The sequence below is a fragment of the Centruroides sculpturatus genome, unplaced genomic scaffold (assembly GCF_000671375.1).
Source record: "Centruroides sculpturatus isolate CEXI.00-Female unplaced genomic scaffold, Cexi_2.0 scaffold1112, whole genome shotgun sequence".
NCBI lineage: Eukaryota > Metazoa > Arthropoda > Arachnida > Scorpiones > Buthidae > Centruroides > Centruroides sculpturatus.
The window spans coordinates 1-20,743 of NW_019385331.1; the positions used below are offsets into that span (position 1 = coordinate 1).

Genomic DNA, 20,743 nt, shown 5'->3' on the forward strand with positions numbered 1-20,743 from the left:
TCTCCTTTTTCAAATTTTTCAATTAATTGTGTTTGATTTTTGGAAACATAACCTGATGAAGGTTTTTGAAAGTGATCAAAAATGTTTGTTTTTTTTCAATAAATGTATGTACTAAAATAAGTGTGGAAGGTATCTGTAAGTTATTAGAAGGAAAATATGCAAACTAGGAAAATTAACAGGCTATCTTAAATTTAAATAGTAATTTTACAAATATAAATAATACAAAGAAATATTAAAATACTAACAATATAAATATTTTAGATGTTTTCATTAATTTAATTCAGTATGTTTAATTATTTACTTTTTATTTTAAAAACTTGGATAATGTATTTGACTTCCAACAATGAAGATAAGATATTGAGCATTTTCTAAATGTGATGTTTAATATACAGTATATAAAGGTCTGATATGAGAATAACAACATGTTTTTTTTACTTCAATATTTTACATAAACAATTTGTTTATAATAACATTTAAAATAATTTACATTTTAAAATTTATATATAAATATGTTAATTTTCAGGGATTTCTGAATTGTTAATTGATGTTAAATAATAGAATACTTACAGTATCATGATGTTCTAACATAAAAATTTATCATTTGAATCTAATTTTAAACTACTACTATCCACATTTAAAGTGATAAATGATTAACTGAAAAATATCTTTTAAATTGTTTGTTATAGTGTTATCTTATCTAAGTAAAAGCAATTAAATAATCTAAGGGAGTGAGTATTTACTATAAAAATTAGTATAGTTCTTCTATCCCTATCCAGTCACATTGCATAAATTAAAACAATGTTAAAACAAAATCCACAATTATTATTTGTACCAGTAAGTCATAATTTTATATTAAATATTTATTACTTAACATCTATTTTTAAATTATTAATATCAATATGTTTAAGAAGTTTTTACTATATATAATTTAATTTACTATAAAAAAACACTTCTAACAAAAGTAAAACTAATTTAGATTGAACAACAACTTAAATATTTTTTCCAGCAACATTTTTAATTTATTATAAACAAAAATGTGTGTTTGAATGTTAAGTTAAAATTTTAAAATGTATTTAGTATTTAAGATAGTTTTATAGTTCCCTCCTGAGGCACTCAATTGGCCATTGCAAACCCTGGCAAGGCACTGTAATAACCAATGATGGTTATAATGTAATGTTATAAATATACTAAAAGACAAGATCGGATCAGAGATCCGGGTAGTGTAATTGGCAATGCATTTGCATGGTAAGCGAGTGTTGCGGGTTCAAGTCCTGCTCCAGGCCAATTTTTTTCTTCCAGTAGATCTAAATTATTTAATTAAAAATTATACCTATTAAATTTATTAAGAGGTGGCACCTAACATCTCCCACTAGTATTAAATTGTTTCATAATTTATTAGTAGTATAGTTGTTATCTAGTCCAATGACATACAGCATTGGTTGGCTTGAAGTTTTATAATGTATTGGGTTTTAGTGATGTTCATCTAGGATTAACTGAATTGTGATCAAACTAATCTGAACAGAAAGTAGGATTGTTTGGATCAGATAAAAATGATTAAAGATGACAACAACAATGGTTAAAGTCAAGCTTATAGTTGACAGCAAAGAAATATGTTTAACTGTCGACAATGAAAAGTATTATACTTAAAACTTATAAATGTGAGTCCAGGATTGATAAAAAGAGAATTTTTGGGTAAAAATGTAATTTTTGAAATTAAAACTTTTATAATATTTCCCACAATTGTTAAAATTGTAAAGGATATGATTTTATTCCTCTGTGGAGTCACTTCCCTTTCAAGATGATGATATATTGAATGTGTCACCAGGAACTTGGTGACAAGAAATTGTTATTGGACATAGGCACTGCAACATTACCAAAAAAGAGCAAGGGAGAAAAGAGGGAGGACCCCCAATAAAGGCAATGAACAGTTCATCCACCAACAAAGGGGACAGTTTGTTCATCTGAGAATCCGCCGCCATCAAAAGTTTGTTCTATTCAGAGTTGCCTCAACAATTGGATACCTTAGTGACCTTCCTTCATCCTTAATGATCCTTCATGAACTCCATAAAAGTGAACTCCATCAAGCCTTTGAGTTGCCTCAGATCCCTTATCAGGTATCTATGAACCTTATATGTAAACTCTCTCTCTCCAACTTTGAAGTCATGAACTAGTTAACATTGAGGACAAAGCTTTAAATGCAAGATATTATCCTTGCTTGTATACATTTAGGTAGTTACAGTAAATAAACGGGAATTTGTTATCGCTTGATTTGTGTTTGGTTCACTTCCTCAACCCATGCCATCTTTCAAGTCAGAACTAAGTGCCTACAATGTGAAAAACTGAAATTATCACCAACAAGGCTTCCGTGTCTGCTTAAAAGACAGTGGTGTCAGTCCTGATGAACTAGTCATTGCAAATGCAGTGTCAACCCTTTGGTCCTGTGGTGCCAAAGCAAAGGGGTGCTTTGAGTATTGTCACATAAATGATAAGTAAAAACATCATTATTAAAATATTTGATAAACTGAGATGATAAAATAAGTATTTAGAGACAATTTTGTGAGATTGTATAGCAAGAATGCATGGCATGCACTCTTTCATTTAAGTTGTTAAATAAAACTTTTATTTCTTCATATTAATTTTTACATATTTTTACATACTATGTCCTCATAAGCAAATAAGCTTCAGATATGGATGAAAAAGACAAAAGTGATATGAAAATAGGGTAGCATAGTTGCAGTGTTTTATTTTTTTAATTGTTAATATTATGGACAATTTCCTCACATGTTCATATTTGTTAAACTTCAAATGTCACAATACCACCATATCTGAAAATAAATATGAAGAAAACTTTATTTAACAACGTAAGAGTTAAATCTACAGAGGCTTGTTTTTAGTAAACAGGAAATGATGTCACAATTTTTAATTTCTTGTTTTATAAGCTTTATAACTAGAGGTAAAATAATGTTGGCTGCCACTTTATACAAAAAAGGGTCAGAAGAGTTTGCTGGAATAAATAATGGTAAGTAGCAGGGTTTGTAATAAACACCTGACTGGCAAATGTATTAACTTTAAGGACAGTAAAACAGTATTATAAGCACATTTTTAAAAATTGCCAGGACAAATTTACTTTAACAGAAGAAAATATATTTGTTGAGACTTATATTGTATGTATAGTCTCAACAAATATATTTTCTTCTGTTAAAGTAAATTTGTCCTGGCAATTTTTAAAAATGTGCTTATAATACTGTTTTACTGTCCTTAAAATGTGCTTATAATACTGTTTTACTGTCCTTAAAGAGACTATACATACAATATAAGTCAATTTCTTTCAGTCCCTTCACACGCTGTTGAGGTAATAACAATTCCACGGCAGAGTCAACCTTTTATTGTAGGCTACTCATCCACCTTACAATGTAAAAAGTTAAAATAGTCCTCTAGCGGTGGCACAAAGATAAAATTAATAAGTACATTTTTAAAAATTTCTGTTAAAGTATTATAAGCATGGCAGTACTTTTATGAAAAACTGCCCAAGGCTGACATAAATCAGTTTTTATTAATTTGGTATTAAGTTATATCTTAAAAATTTTTATATGTAGTATCTTTGACAACTTAGGCCAAAATAGACGCTTCTTCACCCATGAGGAAGCATAGTTTCTGACTGGGCATGGGTCGTTTGCCAGCTACCTCCGAAGATTCAAAATTCAAGAAGGTACCTGCAACATTTGCAATATAGAGGATGGGCCACTGCACTACATCTACCAGTGCCCAGTGACTGAAAGCAATAGGCTGAAGCTCCAACTTCTTACTGGTGCAGCTGGCATATACTGGCCTTGCCCTCCACATGAATTGATAAGGAATGACACTTTGTTTCAGGAACTTGAAAGCCTCATCAAAGATTATTTTAATCATATGGGCAATAATAGAAGGTCTCCATAATGGTGCTGTATTTTCTAGCCTCTAATCTCATCACATTGTCAAAGATATATATATATAATCTATATGTTTTGTGAGTGCTATCTTTGCATATATGTGTGTATATTTATTCCGTCTTATCGATAGCCATGTGTGTTATTTTTTGTCCTAATGTCATTTTACTAATTAATTCAGATTATTATTGTACTTCTATGCATTACCTTTACTCCTAGATTATGTAGTGTATAATGTGCCTTGTCATGCACTTCACCTGTAAATTCTTGTTTTAGTTTACAAGTTACCACACTTATCATTTTGGTAAATCTACCTCTCATGTGTAAGAATATTTTATTTTGCTAATAGTATTGTATTGTATCAGTTGTGTATATAGTGCACTGTGATGATTCCTGTATATATTTTCTATTTTATAATTGTATGTATGTATCAGTAATTATGTAACCCTTGTCTTGTTACCCCATTTACACTTGTATTTTAACCTCTGTGGTGCTCTGCAGGGCAGAGGTTTTGTAAATAAAGATGGTATGAGGAAAAAAAATATGGGATAGCTTTATACATGTGTTAAATTTTTTAATTGTTATATATGCATTATGTTTTGTATTTTCAATTTTTTTCAAAACATTAATATTTTAAAATTTGTTCTATGCATTTCAATTTGGAATTTTGTTAAAGACCTAATGCAGATCTTGGTTGAGGTCAAAAACATTTGTCAAAAGTTTTTTTATTAAAAACTCATGTATTGTGTTAATTTATGAGTTATATCACTGTTCTCACCGGATGTAAAATATATACTTTTTAACCGTTCATTAAATTTTTACGGGCATATTATCTTTTTGCTATGTAATTTTTGAGGCCTCTCGAGACGAGGAGGACNTTGTTAAAGACCTAATGCAGATCTTGGTTGAGGTCAAAAACATTTGTCAAAAGTTTTTTTATTAAAAAATTTTTGTTACTGGACTTTAAAGGCTGTTTATAGTGTGTGCTTCATAAAAATTCAAACTTTGTGTATATATTAAAAATCAAAGCAGTTGATACATATTGAGCTTCTTAGTAAGTTTTTAAATCATGTATATATTTTTCAATATTTAATTGAAAAATTTTTGAAATCTCTATTTTAATATGAACATTTTGAATAACAGTTGAAGTAATATTTTATGACAAGTGAAAAAAATTGCTGTTATGAATTTCATAAATTATTCTTTTATTCATTTTTCAATTTTTTTAGAAAATGAAATCAATATATCTCATGAAAAAATAAATCATTTGTTTCTTGGGTTATGTTGTTATAATTCCTATTTTACTCATTAATATTTATTGTTGAAAATGGGCATTTCACATTTTATTATTCTAAGTTTTTTTTGCATTTGTAGGTTAGTTTGTGTGTTGTTGCATTTATTCTTTGTTCAAATTATATTTCATTATAATATTAATTCTTAATTAGAATTTTTTGTTTTGACTTTTATAGTTGTTTGGTAAGCAAAGAAAATTAAGTGCCACTTCAGAATTCAAAGAAATAACAAAAAAGGATGCTCAAGCTCAACTTGCACAAGAGTTAGAAAAATTATTGAAAACTGCACCAAGTGTAGAAAGAGAGGTATTGTTAAAATACATGTGCAATTTATAAAATTTTATAATGTAATTAATAATTGAGTTTACAATTAAACAAATCAAAAGTTAATAAAAAATTTTTATAGTTGATAATTTTATATTATTCCATTTATGTACAAAAATTTCATTTCTTAAATTATGATTAAGACATTTCTTGTTAAAGTACAAAATTATATTTCTTTAATATTAAAGCCATCACACTTTTTAGATTACTAAAATTACTAGATTTTTAAAACTTTTTAGTAAATTTTCAACGAATTTGACTGAATTTCAATTGAATTATTTTTGTTTTTTTTCAATCTATTTACTCTTAAGCAAAAATTTACAGATGATATTGAATATTTATGCGCATTTTCAAGTGTTACATAATTCTGAAATCACAACTTGAAGCAAGAATATTTAAACACTACATTTAAAGACTAATTTTGAAATATCTGAATTTCAGGAAATTTAAAATATTTTTGTTATTATATAATTAACATATTGATAGTAATTGTATAAAAATTAGTGATGGGATGATACCAAAATTTCTCCCAATTATGATTCTGCTGAAAACTCCTGATTCTGATAAGATTCCAATTCTTTTGAATAGTTTCTAAAGTTTATTTCAGTTTAGAAAAATTATTTATTTACATTATGAGCATAGTACATTCATTAATTAATAAACACGAACCTTAAGAATGGAAAATCCAGAATCAATCTTTCAAAAGAAACCTGAAAATTCTCCATTTACATGTGGATATGTATGGTTTTATTGTGTACTACAAAATAAATTTGTAATCTTATTTCAGATAAAGTTATTATCACAACACTACCCTCAAAGAAATTACAGCTAATTCCTTTTACTCAAAGAACTATTCCATCATGTCATCTAGGGTCGCCATCTTTGGAAACTGCTTCATTGGCCTATGTGACAACTGAGGTAGGGGGAAGGTAAATGAGATGTACTTTTTTCTTTGCTTCTTGAAATTGGTATTATAAATGCTTTAATTCTACCATATTTAACACTAAATGAGGTTTGGCAAATGATACAATGAGATGAACAAATATCATCATCTTCATGAGTTAACCAATGTTTGAATTCATTAATTTGAGCCATGAATGTCTAGACAGACTCATCTTGAAAAATCAGCAGAAAACTTAGCTTGAACAAGTATTTTTCACTTAGAATCACGAGAATTGCATTTGAAAATTTAATGTATTACAGCATCATTTATGAATCATAACAATAACATTTATAATTATAATGAGAAAGTAGTTTTATCATATAAGTAAACACACTAAATAATAAAAATAATTTTATATAAAATTTTTCAATCACAGTATAATTTTGTTTATATTTTTGTTTGCCTGATTTGTTTGCCTGTTTGCCAACACTTAAATATTTTTGCCAAACCAATGGCCTTGATTTCAAACTAGGTAGCCTGATGTTCAATGTTAACTTGCTTATAATTAAAATTTTAAAAAGCAGGCAAATTTATAAAACAAAATTTAATTACTAAATTACTAAAAAATTAAAATTTGATTATCTCTTGTGCAAAACAACAATAAAATAATTTTTATAGTTATGTTGAAAAAGAAAAAGTTGCAATTAAAAAAATTGTAATTACAAGGCATGTTTTTTAAGTAAATACCATTTTAAAATAGGTCCGCTGCAGTATTGCAGTTGGTGTTCCACAAATGTGTGCTGAGTATCTACATCTGTTAGCTAGCCACAAACACCATTATGGAAGCATTTGTCCGTTTTATGTTTGAGGCATTTTAAACACACACAAACAGGCAATTGAAAATTCTGCTCATTGTGAAGTATGCACAGTGATTCGTTTTCTTAATACAAAAGATGTGAAAATGGTTGACATTCATTGGCAGATTCGTGAGGTGTATGGGAAAATCATTGAGTGATGGAATGGTAAGAAAATGGGTTAGAGCATTTAAAGATACATTTAAAGGACTGACCAAGTATAATCTCTCATCACTCTGACTACAAAAAGAACAGACATCACCTGATGTATGGGGCATCATGTACTTTGTTTTGTCAACATGAAAATTTCCAGTAAACTAATACTTAATTGTTAATATTGTAATTTAAAAAATATATAATCTTCAACTGAAACAAATAATTAATTTTCTTATTAAATGTGAAAGAATCAATTTAAGAATCAAAAATCATGATGAAATTTGCTTGATTCTGATTATCAGAAAATGCCCAATTTTTCTGATTCCAATCATCCCATCACTAATAAAAAAATATTTACAAATTAGAAGAAACCATAAATGTCTTCATGTTTTGCCTCAAATATAAAATTATATTTATAAATATAAGGTTAACTCCATCTGTAAAGACTGCTGTGTTCCAGAGGTGTTGAAAAAAGACAAAATATGAAGACATTTATGGTTTCTTCTAATTTGTGAATATTTTTGTATTTTATTATTGTCCTGGCTGTTGTATTTATTAAATAATAATTGTGAGATGGGTGTTGTCTAGTCTAACCTCTCCTCACTTTCAGGATGGTAAATATAAAGATTTAAAGGAAAACTGGTAAGATCTCTTAGTCAAGGTCCCGACACAAGTTAGGATTAAAATTGGTTGTGTCCTAACTTGAAATGAGTCTATTCTCTGAGTAAATAAAGATATAGTTTAAACTTGACTGGAATTATAGAAGGGTATTGTATTCGAACGTTTCTACTGTAATGTGAGCCAATGATGGAGTTAGGCACTAACTTAATCAAATAGATGGTTTAGAACATAACTACATATTTATTATGCTATATTATAATTAAAGGTGAGTACATATAAATGATTACTATGATATGTAACAGGATAAGTTCAACAATCAATTATATAAGGATATCAAATCCTAAACCTCAAATTCTATCCTGAGAGAGTTTACATGAAAATAGTCATATTACTTGAAGTCCATACATAACTGATATGGAATCAAATATTTTGTGGAATTGCATACTTGGAATTCTGGGAGAATGATTACTAATCTGTTTGACACTGGAATGGAACAATGGCTAAAGCTTTGATGGTAGTCAAAAGCAAGACTAAAAGCATGTAGAAAGGTGACCTTTACTAAATTTTAACTTTTATACTAAATTGACATCCAGTAGTATTACTGGAATGTCATGCCATGCTTCTGTTAAGAGAAGAAAGTCTGGCAGTTGTGTGGATAGTTTGAGTGGGTTACCACATTTAAACTATCATTTTGGGAGGAATTAAGTGTCCTCCTCCCGGAGTCAGAGGAAGTCAAAAACTGATTTAAAATTTAAACTTCATCAAGTTTAAATTTTAAAATAATATTTTAACAAATATTTTTCTTAAATATCAGATTCTTACATAATTGTATGTTATTAGCTATAAATTAGAAAATAAATGCTACATATTTTCAGATCAAAAATGTAAGTGTGAATTATTTTAGTTTTATTATTAACTTATCAAATTAAATAATTAGAGTAATTAAGAATGAAACATATATAGTTCATTAAAACAAAGAAATCCTGTCCATAAAAATTAAAAAAAGTAAAAATATTTATTCTTATAAAACTATATTTTAGAAATTTGTTTTTGATAGCTACTTCTGTGTCCTATATTACATTATATTTCTGATTTACTTTAACTTTTTCCATTTTGCAGACACTAATTCATAAGAGGGCATTTTTCCCATGCTCATTATGGGTCCAATGCCCACTAATGGCTGAGTAGATCAATTATCAATATTCAGTGGTTTTAACAGGTTGATGCTTTACCAATGGGCTGATCATTGGAGGTTTCTGGGTTTTCTTTATATATCTAATATCAAAAATGGAGCCAGTTTCCCATAAAAGTCCTCCTGGGAGGCACACACTCCTTTGGCAGATTGCCTGTGTGTTACATTGCATTAAACAGTCATCTATTCATTCATCAAGGGTTCAGCCAGGCCTACAATGAAGATGGCTGAGTGGTAAAACTACAGGTGTAATGTATGCAGTCTTAAAAATTAATCAATATTTATTATATTAAGTCATGTTATATGCATATAGCTGGAATACAGCTATATGCATTTCATTTGGGTGTTGAGTATAATTCCTTTGATTGGTATATCGTAAACACTATTTTGGCAGGAATTTTTTTTATGGCTGCCGATAAAAATTTAAGGTTTCATAGAAAAATTTTACATTTTTCAGTAATATACTATATACCAGAAAGTAAATGGACACTCCTGCAAACAGTGACATTCACTGTCTTAATAGACGTCATAGCCACTGCAGATTAAAATATCAAGTGGGAAAGAAAATTGGCATTGGTTGCATGCAAAATGCCATGCAGTTCAGAGCTGTCTGATCTCGAAGAAGGTGTAATCATTGGTTATCACAGAAATGGCTGTTCCATACATGACATATCCAGCGAGCTGAAGTACCCAAAATCAACAGTGGGCTATGTGATTTGCAAGTGGAAGGTGAGCGGTAACTGTCAGAATAAGCCCTGACCAGGCATGCCCACAAAACTGGGAGTTAGAGACTGATGGGTGCTCTCCAGAGAAATTTGGAAGAATTGCACCCAACTGATGGCCCACATCCGTAGGGAGTTTCAAATGACAACTGGGACTGTTGTTTTGATTAATAACATCAATAAGGAAGCCCATTTGCGTGGTTATCATGGACGTGCTGCTGTCCACAAGCCTTTCATCACCAGGACCAACAGCGCTGCTTGGTAAGCTTGGTGCAAAGAACGTAGACAGTGGACTGTAGAACAGTGGAAACAGGTTCCCTGAGCAACGAATCCAGGTTTACCTTCTTCCGTTCAGATGGCAGAGTCTGGGTTTGGCATCTGCCTGGAGAACGCCTCCTGCCGGAATGCATTGTGCCAACAGTAAAGTTTGGCAGAGGTGGTGTTATGGTGTGGGGGTGTTTTTCCTGGTATGGCCTGGGACCCTTGTTTACAATCGATGGTAAGCTCAACACCAATGCCCATTGCACTATTTTGCTTAACCACGTGCTTCCTACATTGTGGTGGTTTTATGGGTTAGACCTCAGAGCCTGGACCTGAACCCTATTGAGCACCTCTGGGATGAGTTTGAGTGTTGACTGAAGGAGTGTCCCCAACGCCCAAAATCGGTGAAGGAACTCATATGTCTTCTCCCAGCTGATTGGAAGAAAATACTCTCCACTAGCTATTCTCCAATAGCTGTAATCTCCACCAGCTATTGATGATGAATAAACTTCATTTTTCTGTTCTATCACAGGTGTCCAATTACTTTCTGGTAGATAGTGTAAAAAACAGGGAGCCTTTGCACATGTTGCTTCCTTAATATTTATATATTTATGATTATAGTTTGAGAGAATTTTTGAAAATGATCATCACTAACTTTTTTTTATTTTTGAGTTTACACCACTCTGAAGTGAGTATTACACTAAATAAATAATTACATACATAAAATGACAAGAAGTATCACTAATATTTAATAAATAATAAACTATCAGATATAGACATTTTGAAGTTGATTTCTGATCTAAAAGATTGAAAAATATTTTTATATCCATATTTTTATTTTTCATGATTGCTGTTATAATATTGTTTTACTGTTTAAGAGTTTAGATTCTGTAGTGCTGTGCATTAATTTCATTTTACTGTAGGTGACAATCTCTTGGCATTGTTCTTTTTCTTACCATTTGTATTCTTGAAATATATTATATCAATTTTAATTTCTTTTGAAGAACCGAGTTTACTACATTTTAGAAGAATCTATAAATTAAATTTCTATATTAGACTAAATCCTTCTCTTGTGTTTGTCTTTCCATTGCATGGATTGCAGTTTATCTTAATGAAGAGGACTGTCAAAGGATTTCTAAAAACTTTTTCTTGTTTCTTTAATCAGTGAGAAATTCATGTTGATATGATTACCATTAAGATGTTTCACAAGATATATTAATTTACTTGATTTATTTAGTTTGAGGAATTGCTGATTAAAAAATGTTAATTAAAACAGAAAAATATAAATTTGTCCTAGATTATAAAATTTAAATAAACCTCCAGAATACTGGATAAAGTGATAATTAACACCCCACACACCTATACACTGTAAAAATTCATAAAAATAAACACTTAATAAGCTAACTAATGTTTTCAGTCATCTTAAATGATCATGTTCATGTTATTTGAAGAATTCAAACAAGTGATCCAAAATAGAATATCTTTGCAACAAATTTTTTATTCTCTTATGTTTAAATTTTACACACAACAAATATAGAAAACCATGGGTTTTGTTGTATATCTTGCATACACTGAGCCAATTGTCTATGATGGGAGAAGTGGACTTAAGCAACATTAAGTTATTTCAGAGAAGGACCTCCAAGCTATTAAAATGTTTGGCTCATTTCGCTGAATTTTTATGGTGTTTGTGTGTTGATTTTTATAAAATTTGTTCTGAAATGATAATTTATTAGAATGCAGTACTATAAAAGACGACGGCAGAGGCAAAGAGAATTTTGGGTGCACCCAATATTACAAGATAGACTGACGCATGAAATGTTTGCGACGTTGTATCCAAAACTAAGACAAAATAAATTCAAGTTTTTTAATTCTTTTAAAATATCTATAAAATCCTTTGATGATGGTTGGTCTCTTTTAGATTTCATCAATAAATAGATAAGTATCGAAATGATCGTTCTCCATTTCAGCACATATATCTCAAAGCGCTCGGCTGACGCCCGCAAAACGCGCGATCGAATGTACAGTAACATGGCAGCACATATATGTCAAAGCGCTCGGCTAACGCCTGCAAAACGCGCGTTTTAACAAAAATCTATAAACGCGCGTTTAACGTGCGCTTGGCCAAAAGCGCGCATTTGAGTGTGTACGCCTACATAGAACTCTTGGTTCTTTAAAACTCGCGTTAAACGCGCGTTGAAAAACGCCTAGTGTGTACAAGCTCTAACTCATAAAAAACTAAATTGATATAAAATATTAGGTTCCATTTCACTATTCTTACATTTATTTTTCATAGAAATATTTGCATTTTAAAAACTTAGTTTGAAATTTTTTTAATAAAAATTTAATCTAGCAAAATTATATTTAGAGATTTAAAATATAATATTTTAATATATTAAATATTAACTTTTTAAATTTTTAATACTTTTAGAAGGTAATAGCTGAGTTTGAAGGCTTTCAAAGATTATTTGCAAAATATCTTCAAGGTACTGGACCATCAATTGAATGGGATAAAGTTGAATCTTTATCTAAAGATGCTGTAAGTAATCATAAAACTATATGTGTATTTTAATGGAAATATAATTTTTATCTAACATAAGAAATTAAAATAAAATAACTTTTTAAAATTCAAAAGAACAAATTATAAATATAATTTGTAAACTTGTTATTAATATCTAGATTAAAAATTATCTAGAGAACATTCATTTAAACTTGAATACAAAATATATTTATAATTGTATTGGTATATCAAATTGGTGATGGAAAAAATGATAGCATTTATATTTACACATGGCTATAGAAATATTTTCCAAGATTACTAGTATACAATAATTGTTCTTATGGAATTGTTTATGAAATATACACATTGCTGACATATGTATAATAGTAGTGGGGAATATGATACACTGTATCTCTTGCGTATGATTTGTTGAAACTGTTAAGCCCCAATAGACCTAGGTCTGTTAGGCAAGGTTATAGGGTCAAGGCACAGACACATAAAATAAAGGACTACAATTATGGTGGAATTTAATTAATAAGGTTTAATCATGAATATTTACAAACAAAAGAACATTAACCTATTTACACCACAGGAGAGGAACAACAATCCATTAAATTTTCAAAACGGAACATGTAAACTATACGAGCGAATGGATAGAAGATATTACTTCTCCTTTAACGAAATACACAATACTCAACGTACTGACAAAAATAATAGTTTTCGGAGGTTCTTCGATGTTTCATGTCTTAATATCATCTTCTTGTTTCGTGAACAACAGGCGGATTCTCTATGATGGAATTGGATTCTGTTCTCTTCATTCCTTAGTTCACACGTGTCAGTCCCTTTATTCTTACACCACGAAGTCCTTTCTCTTGCAGGAGCCAGAAAGAAGACAAAGTCCCCTCTTTGGATGGGAGTCTCAATATTTATACCTCCCACCGTTGAGTGTGACGTGAATTACGCGTGATGTTAGTCGCTGACTAATCAACAAGAGCGACGGGTCCCACCTGTTCACAATCCGATATCATAAAATAAAACGGAATTTTACAGTAAAACCCGATATGACACACGACATATATACAAAAATAAACGGAATTAACTATACATAGTGCTTATGCACTACAAAATGTACAACATGACCTAAATGGCAGTCTTAATTGGTTGATTTGAAAAATGTGTCATGTAATCAGTTACAATCAGTCAGGATTGATGATGATATAATCCAATGTGGCATCCTTTGTGCAAAGTTTATGATGTCATCATGACAAGTTATGGGCATGAAAAGGTTAATTGTGTTACAATGTTCTGGCATAACCTAACATTTGATAGTATATTCTTTAATAGGTATGTCACATTTTAATAGGCATGAACAGATTAATCTGACATGATGTAACATGTCATAACGTAATGATGTGTTATAACATGCTGTGATTATGACTTTGATATTTGACTGTATTAATTAATAAGCATGAATGAGTTTACATAATATCAGGCATCTTAGTGCCATCTATCAAGGAAAATAAAAACTAATACTAAAATGGAATTGACATATTTAACTAATAAATTATCATGACAAAATCATGTAATTAATCACTAGAAATAATTAATTAATGCTAAAAAGCAAATTTGAATAATACAGACATTAAGAATTGATTTAAATGCATATTATAATAATAATAATTTAAAAATAAATGAATTGCAGTCGATGCACTCTAAACCATCCATTGTGATTTACTTCTTCAAATATCATTATAAAAGAGTGTGTTAATATTGTTTGAGTAGCAATCACCAAGAGACATTTATGATGTACAGATTTTTCTATTACACTGAATGGGAAAGTGTTTGCTAGCAGTAGTTGTCTGTATGATATGCTAGAAGAGCATTAAAAAACTGTGGAAAATTATGATGGCAATGTAATTTACCAACTGTACAATTCCATTTAGGGAAAAGTCAAGTTCTAAAGTCTGTCAAATATGGATTTTTAATATCACATAAGGATAAAATTGACCATTATCTATAAATACAGGTTGCATTCTGCAGTGAGAAATTTGTTGTGACATTAAAGTTATATATATAGTATTGCATATGAGATCTAAGATCTCATCACTCCTCAGATTTTTATCTCTGAAGAGATGAGTTTATGAGAACAATTCACAACAAAATCTGGAAGAGCTGCAGATGTCAATTTCCCAATACAGAACAGGTCTTGCCACCCTACAGAATGTGTGTGATAATAGGCAGTGTTGTGTTCAGATGTGTCTTTGAATCTCTGGGAGACATTTTCAGCATTTGTCATTGGAGAAACTATAATATTGTATTTAAAACTTTAATAAAAGCTTAAATCTTTTCTACTGCACAGTAACTTTTTAGCCATCCTGCACTTGTATGAATTGGTGAAGAATATTATAATGATCTGGTTCTATTCTGAAAGACTAATCCTGAATCAAAGAAGCAAGCTGTCATATTTAAAATTTATATTGAAGGGTGAACTTGATTGGAATACTATCATCACTGATCTTGATGATCATTTTGATGATTGTGGTTTTGTACCCAATATACCAAACACCATTAACGACATGGGAGGAATTGGGATTGGAAGAACTTTGTCTCCACAATTTTGGTACTCACTTGACAAATATATATGGATCTGTTATGCAATGCCATTCATCAATTTTAATCCTGACTCTAATCATTGGCTGATCTGCAATTCTATTATAACTGGTGGAATGAGCAAAAATGATCAAAAGCCTATTAAAGAAATTTTATTATCTGTGCTTAGCCGTCTTTGGAGGAATCAAAGTTATGCAGAGTGACAAAGTAAATAGGGCTGAAACTGCAAATGGAACTGCAACTGATCTATACTTTGCATAAACCAACTAAAATAAAGTATTTTTAAGGAAAACACTTGCATTTGGCAAATGAGATCTGTTTCAACACTCTGGTGGATTTTAGAAAGTATTCGCATGTCAACAGAGGTGTGAAGTATTTATTGGTCATCAGAGATGTTTTAGTAAATGTGTGTGTATATCCATTAAGATAAACTAAGATAATAATTTAAATTTTGTTTCTAAATAAGATGTTGTACTATGTTATTTCTTGTTTATATTGAAAATTTTATAAAATTTTTATTGTGTCCAATTGATATGAAAACTGGTGATTTTGAGTAAATTTTTTGTATAATTTTATTATTATTGAAATCTTCCCTATATTAGTGAATATTTGACATTTTAATTGTTCTGAATTATCAAAATTTTATATATTTAACATTATATGTTATTAATAAATTTTATTATTTAACAGGTTCGTGATTATTCTAGTCTTGAAGAACCACACACTGACAATATCAGAGAAATGCTAAATAAGCTTGTAGTTGTAAAACTTAATGGTGGATTAGGAACAAGTATGGGATGTACTGGACCAAAATCCATTATTCCTGTTAGAAATGATCTTACATTTCTTGATTTAACAGTACAGCAAATTCAGGTATTATTTAATTTTGTAAATAATATAACCAAATTTTATCTTAATTATGTCAAATTGATGTTTAACAGTATAATATTTATGATAGATTAAAAAATAAATACATTTTAATTTCATTTATGTAACCAAGTGCAATAAGATTTTTTTTTGTTTCTAGTGATTACTGTTAAATAACTAAACAAAAAAAAATTGAATATTATACTAAATTAAACGTGTTTATATTATATATACAGTAAGAGTCAAAATAAACTGAATGTTGTGCACATTTTCTTAGATATGTCAGTCTTATTCATTACATAGTGCATAGTTATATTTGGATGATTAGAACATACAATTTCAGTGTTGGAGAATGTATGTGTGCACTGTCAGAGTTCCAAAACAACACATCATCAACAGCAGAACTGGCAATATATTAAAAAAAAATTTCAAACACCAAATACTGGTATTTGTATTTGAAACATTTTTTTTTTAGTACCAAATTTGGTGCAGGTTCTGCCCCTAATGTGGCTACAAAACATTTCAAGGGAGCCTTAGGCCAAAAATCAACTTTTGGGGAACCAGCACAAACTCTACAGGGCCACAGTCAGAATAAAATATTGATGCTTGATTGTTTTCATATAATTTTAATAAGTAAACTATTAGAGAAATGTATGTAAATTGTTAAAATATTATGTTTAAATAAAGTAAGGAAATTTTGAATCTAAAATGTTTTATTTGTTATCAGACAATATACATACATTTTTTGTAAACAAAGACATGTAGAATCTTGCACATGTAAACCCATGTCCATATGAAACTTTCTTAATAAAATTAATAATGATAGTGATGGAAATTATTTTATTACTACTGATTTACTTTGCTTTAAGATATAATCATTCCTGCTGAAAACACCACTTGCCACTTTGCTACACCAGACTCATCTTGACCTGAGATGACCCTAAACATTAATATCAATAACATTTGTAGTATACTTTGTTTTAAAGCATTTATTATCATATAATTTATTATTTGATAAATAAAACAGAAACAAAACAAAGCAATAAAAAAAATTATTTGGCTTTTGTATTTTCATCAAAATGCAGTTGAGTTTTTCATTTCAAATATTCTGTTTTTTACTTTTATTTATTTTAGAAATTTACTGTAATGTAATTATAACAAAAGTAAAACAAATGGGAGAAAAAAATTAAATGACTGGGACAATATTATCAGAATTTCATGTGGGTTGTGACATTTTTGATGGCAACTTTGGAGATTACATAATCCATACCATCCTACAGTATACACAGATTATCTAAAAATAAACCAAACTTTTGCTCTAGAAAGAAAAACAAAAATTTTTATAAATATGTTTATTTATTTGAAATAAGATCCTTCTGCAGCAATGCAATGTTCAGAATGAGTAATTAGCATTTCAAAGGATTTTTTCAGCTCCTATTTTGACACTTTGTTCAGTACTGTCACAGCAGTCTCAATCTTGGGAATGTCCTTGAACAAGTTCCTTTCATTGGAATTTTAGGAACAGAACAGAACAGAAAATAGTCACAGGAAGCCAGATCAGGAGAATATGGTGGATGATCTTGGGCAGTGATTCTCAATCTTTTTATCGTCACAGTACACTTTTAATAATTTAAAAATTTGGCAGCACACAGTTATTTTGGTAAGTACTGCAGGACAACCGGTGATGTCATAACAGTGATTTTTAAATGTAGTTGGTTATTTAGGTCACATTTTCTAAACATCTTAGTAACTACTGGCAGTAACATGGTTAAAATGTCCAAATATGCCCTAGGAAGGTAGAACCAATTAAACTACTTGTCTGACATTGCTTATGTATGAATATTTGCAGTGGCAGCACACTTCAAAAATCTCATGGCACAGTGGTTGAGAATCACTGATCTAAGGTTACAATACTTTTTTGAGCCAAAAATTCATGAATGATTGTGCTCTTGTGTGAAGGTGCATTGTCATATAATAGTGTCCAGCTTCCTTGAGCATGATACTCTGGCCATACATGTAAAATTTGCTTCCAGAGATGTTCAAAAATATTCAAATAATGTTCTTAAGTAACATTCTGGCCATTTGGGACAAATTCTTTGTACACGATACCTTTGGAATAATAAAAACAGATGAGCATGGTCTTGACCCGTGATTGTTGGAAACAAAGTTTTTTCATTGTAGAATCATCAGAAGAATTTCATTCATCTGATGACTTCCACATGGAATTTTGATGTGTTGTATTGGTACGCCATGTTTCATCACCCATGACAATATTTTTGAGAAAATTTGGATTGCGGTGAGCCATTTTGACGATATCCTGAATGTGATGAATAATTGCCTGCTTTTATTCCTCAGTGAGTGAGAACAAAGCAGGAACAGACCTTACATTTGTTGAAATGCTTATGTAAAATTATGTGGACAGGGACTTTTGACACTCCCAACTCCTATGACAACATTCTACAGGTCCACATTTGGATCCTTTCCTAATATTTGTCACACTTTATCAATGTTACTGTCTGTAGTCGACATCTTCAGACAACCACTTTTCAGATCATTTTCAGTTGACTCCTGCCCGTCTTTGAATTGACTAAATCAGCCATAAATGTGTGTTTGGCTTAGGCAATCATCCCCATATACTTGTTTCAGTAACTTAAATGTTTTAGTAAAAGTTTTCTTTAGTTTTACACAGAACTTGATGTTGGCACAGTGCTTCACTGCAATTTTCAGATGAGGGTCACAAAATAACCCTTATGTTTCACACCACACAAAAGATTGTTCTGAACCAATTCAAATGTAATTGCACATGATTGATAATATAACATTCAAAATTTTGAATTTGACTGTTGAAACTAGTTGTGCTATCTAGTTATATTTCTAGAGCAAAAAGTCAGTTTCTTTTAGACAACCTGTGTATATCTTTTTATTTTCAGTTTAGCAATTTTTGCAGAATATATGCTTGTGTGGGTTACATGCAGAAAATTATGGTAGTAAATTTTAAGAAACTATATCATATTAAAAATAGCTTCAAAAATTTTGGTGTTTATTTTTCTTTTTTAGTATCTTAATAAGACCTATAATGCTGACGTGCCTTTAGTTTTGATGAATTCCTTTAATACAGAAGAAGAAACACAAAAGGTTTTAAGAAAATATAAGGGATTTAATATAAAGATATATACTTTTATGCAAAGCAGGTAAAATTAATTAGTAATTTATCATAGTTAATATTTTAGATAATTTAAAATTTAAATAATTATAAAAATATTTTAAATTAGTAGTAAGCTTCAATAAATTTCTGTATTTATTTCCAAGGGAAATTTTCCCCTATTATAGAGAGAATACATATAACAATATCAATTATTATTTTGCTTTACATGATTGTAATACATAAAAAACATAAAGGAAAATTAATTAAAAATTAACATGTCTTGCTATGTTACTTAAAAGGTCTTGTCATTATTTGATGTATTTAAACAGTGTAAATACAAAGTACCTTAATGATGCATTGTCAAGGATTTAGAACAACAGTGATGAACCAATGATTAAATATTACAAAGAATTTTTTCAGTATATTTAACAAAAAAATAAAAAATTTTATAAGCATCTTTTCTGTTGATATTATTTAAGTTATTTTTGAAGTCGATAGATGAATTAACGTTACATATATTTATTATATCATATTGTTTATGTATATTATTTAAAGATTGACAATTTTGCAGGAGATGGAGCACAGAAAAATCTTTGTTGACATAGCTGGCAGAGAGTATTTGAGAGATTTATATAAGTTTTATTAATAAAAAGCGAATATTTATTGAGACCTAATTGAATTATTAATTGTTTAACATTCAAATTGTTTGGTAGCCACATGTAGGGTTGAAAGGAAGGGATATTTAAAATATTGGTATACCAAGGGTGATAATTACTTGATTTAAGGAAAGTTGATCTTTGTTGATTGTTTTAGAAATAGCAGAGTTCAGTAGGAGAGAGTAACCATATTTCCAATCTTGAATTGAGTCTGTAAACAGTAGTTCTGATACTCTAAAAGTGTTTAATATTCTTTGAATTTTATATTGCCATAGCTGTTTATTATTGTCATTTTTACTTTGCTTTACCATTTCTTGATATAATAATCTAGTATTGTCATCACTTTTATATTTAAGTCTGTAGTAAAATTTTATTATTCTTTTTAATAAGTGAGGAAAGATCCAAGTACGATTTGTTTTGTGTCGGATGGCATATCCAGGAAATGTATTTTCTAATTGTAACAACTTACATAGGAAATAGATATGCAGACATTCGAGATTGTATAGATAAAGCCCCAAATTGGGCTTGCGTAATAGATAATAGGACTTACTGTAGTGCTATAGAGTTTCAGATGAATGTTTAAATTTAAACATAAAAATAAGAGGTTATCAATTACCTTTTTGACCTTGACATTTAATTTTGACACTTGATGTTTAAAGGTTAAGTTCCAATCAAATTCCACTCCCAAGTATTTGACTTTGTTAGTTATTTGCAATAGAGTATTTTTATGATAGATT

General features: G+C 29.6%; 1 protein-coding gene across 1 annotated transcript in view; it reads left to right on the forward strand.

Annotated features, from left to right (window-relative positions):
- Window positions 1-722: 722 nt before the first annotated feature.
- LOC111637744 (UTP--glucose-1-phosphate uridylyltransferase-like) overlaps window positions 723-20,743 on the forward strand; it is a 48,786-nt gene continuing 28,765 nt past the window's right edge. The window contains exons 1-5 of the mRNA XM_023383308.1: window positions 723-834; window positions 5,396-5,524; window positions 12,660-12,767; window positions 16,029-16,211; window positions 19,263-19,396. Of these exons, the coding sequence (XP_023239076.1) occupies window positions 799-834; window positions 5,396-5,524; window positions 12,660-12,767; window positions 16,029-16,211; window positions 19,263-19,396 (590 nt within the window). The 5' untranslated portion in view covers window positions 723-798. The remainder of the gene's footprint in view (window positions 835-5,395; window positions 5,525-12,659; window positions 12,768-16,028; window positions 16,212-19,262; window positions 19,397-20,743) is intronic.